Source organism: Panicum hallii, chromosome 5 (genome assembly GCF_002211085.1).
Source record: "Panicum hallii strain FIL2 chromosome 5, PHallii_v3.1, whole genome shotgun sequence".
In the NCBI taxonomy this organism is placed as follows: Eukaryota; Viridiplantae; Streptophyta; class Magnoliopsida; order Poales; family Poaceae; genus Panicum; species Panicum hallii.
The window spans coordinates 19,663,995-19,666,906 of NC_038046.1; the positions used below are offsets into that span (position 1 = coordinate 19,663,995).

General features: G+C 43.6%; 1 protein-coding gene across 1 annotated transcript; it reads right to left on the bottom strand.

The window, feature by feature from the left end:
- Nucleotides 1–1,793: 1,793 nt before the first annotated feature.
- On the bottom strand, nucleotides 1,794–2,657 carry LOC112895482. Its single transcript, XM_025963435.1, has 2 exons — nucleotides 2,582–2,657; nucleotides 1,794–2,454 (listed from the first exon to the last, which is right to left on the bottom strand). The coding sequence occupies exons 1-2, from the start codon at nucleotides 2,613–2,615 to the stop codon at nucleotides 1,889–1,891; spliced, it is 600 nt and encodes a 199-aa protein (XP_025819220.1). The 5' UTR covers nucleotides 2,616–2,657; the 3' UTR covers nucleotides 1,794–1,888.
- Nucleotides 2,658–2,912: the final 255 nt, after the last annotated feature.

Sequence of the window (2,912 nt, forward strand, 5' to 3'; positions counted from 1 at the left end):
CTATATCTGCATTATATTATACTCTTTTCTTTAACAAGTTTTACTTATAAGGTTTCTTGTTCAAGTTTTTAACGAGTTAATATTAATATAAGCATGTGTCATATTTTCTATTTTCCCCACCGGGGTTTTTGTAGGAAATATCAAAGACACATATTGCCCTCACAACTTATCCATGGTTTTCCCTGGAAAGGTTTTTCATGTGAAGTTGTTCTAGAGGCAATACCAAAAATATGTCGTCATATTTTCTCCTAGTTTTCCCACTGGGTTTTTAAAGGAGTTTTAGCGACGTATCATTACATAATACTCTTCATATTTTTCCTGAAAAAGGTTTTTTTGGAGGAGTTATCTATATGTCGTATCTCCGATACTTTTCCCCACAAGGGTTTTTAAATGGGATACCAAAGATATAGTGATTTGTTTAAATCACACAAATATACATATTCCTTATATTTTTCCCACAGGGTTTTTAGAGGAATCCAAGCTTACAACTACATTGATCTCAAGAAGATTCGATTAAGTGGGAGTGTTAGAAATCAGAAGATTAGAGATAATCTCATCCATAGGTTAGGGCTAATCCTAGCCATTAGATTAGACCAATAACTGATTAGCAGTTAACCTTGTAAACCCAACAGGTGTGTCCGTTGGTGTACGGATGCGTCCCTCCGCGTACGGACGCAACTCTCCAGTGCACGGTCGCGTCCTTTGGTGAAGGGACGTGTCCTCCCGGTTCTCCCTGTACATATATATATTCAAAGATCAATGAAATCATTCAACAGTTGTTCCCAAATCTCTGTGCATTTACATTTACTTTTAACAGATATAAAGGGGCTGTAACCCCCCTAGGTACAAACAAGCCGGCTCTCTCTCAAACAAGAAAAGGAAAAGACCAGACTAGGACCAACCACTAAAGTCACTAGACACCAGGGTGAGGATGATGCAGTACTGGCCTGATCTTCCAATATGGTAAATTCAATTAGTGGAGTCACGACGTTGGCGATCCGGGTTTCTAATCAGTCATGATTTGAACCCCTGCAGCTGTTACACCACTGCTCCGTTGGTTATCAACCAAGCACAACTTGATTGACCTCGCCAAAAATGCTTTCCTTGCAAGCGAATTGAAGAACACAAGCAAGAAAGGGTAAACTCGCAATCTGAAATTGTAGATGTATATGAAGCAAAGAACAAGATGGGGTTCAAGCTCTGATCATAAAAGGACTAATCGTCACAGTGGTGTAGAACAAGAACAGGGGCCCTGATTCATAGCAAAAGCACTTGATGTCACAGTTACAATGAAAGAGATCTGTTTCTCGATGGAAAACTAGAACTAAATAAAACTCAAACCCTAATCTGGCGGCTGCTACTGAGTTTATACCGAAGCGGGAAACATCCTAGGGTTGAGGGCGACCAGGTGGGGGCGTCCTCAACCTGGGCTTAAGGCTCGACACGATGCAAGGCCAACTTGGCCCAAAATAGGTGACGCAGATCTAGTCATGGTCACACAAGAAGTATTCGTATGAGTTGTTGAAGTAGTCGAAAGTAGTCGTATGAGTTGTTGAAGTAGTCGATCGAGCTTTATAAAGTAATTGATCGAGGCATCGAGTAGTCATATTTGTCGACGAACGGAGTTGGTGCGCAGGGTGACGTGAAGACCAAGCTGGTGACGACTCGTACGAGACCAAATCTCGGGTGTATCTAGCATGGTGCTGTCCTCATCAATATGCATGGGTGTCATGTCCTCATCAGAGGAGGTAAGAAACTCCTCTAGCTCCTGCCATAGACCACAGATGCAGATCTTCAATGATGCTGGTGATACTGGGCAAAGCACCGTAAAAAATGCAGCGATTGCGGTGATTCCACAAGTTCCATGCTCCCAAAATGATGATGGAGTTCAATCCCTTTTGGACTGACCAGCGACACTTGCACTTGCATTGGCCCACCAATCCTCAAAAATTTCATCATCAAGGTCTGGAGCCAACACTTGCAGGCCAAATTTCTGCAGCATGGTGAACCACATCTGGCGGGCAAAGACACATGAGGCCAGGAGATGATCGACTGTTTCCTGAGTCTGGTCACAAAGTGGGTAGGTAGCAGGATGTGGTAGCCCTTTTCTTGCCAGCCAGTCTGCTGTCCAACATCTTTTGTGTGCTACTGTCCACATAAAAAACTTACATTTTCCAGGTGCCCAACTCTTCCAAATTCTCTCCCAGGGTTTAAACTGAACAGCTCCAATGAATAGAGCTTTGTAAGCAGATCTTGTGGTGTACTGGCCACAGGTGGAGAATTGCCAAACATGGGAATCTTCTACATCTTGCTGCAGCACCACAGTTGAAAGTAACTCCCACAGATGAATATATTCAGTCAGAACAGTTACTGTGAGTGCTCCTTTTATATCAGATACCCATTTTCTATTGTCTAGAGCATCAGACACCTTCCTCTTCCTTGCTCTGGCAGCAACTGCACCAAACAAATTAGGGAAGGACTGTTTTAGGCTTTGGCCACCCAGCCACCTATCAGTCCAAAAATATGTATTCTTGCCATTTCCAACTTCTGAAATGATGGCAGTTGCAAGGAAACTTTTAACCTGTGGTGGAGCTTGGACAGGAAGGAAAGCCCATGCTTTTGCAGGTTCAGTTTTCTCAAGCCATAACCATCTTAACCACAGGGCCCATCCCAAATTCTGGAGGTTGGAAATTCCTTGCCCGCACCACCCCCCCCCCCCAAAAAAAAATCAGGTGGTCGTGTGACTTTAGGCCAGGCAATTAAGCAGTGTCCACCCCTTACATCTTTTCTCCCTTTCCACAAGAAGCCCCTTCTGATTTTATCAATGGCCTGCAATTACCCAGAGGGAAGATCCAGAGCAAGCAGCAGATACACCACCATGGAAGTGAGTACAGCTTGGACTAAAATGCTTC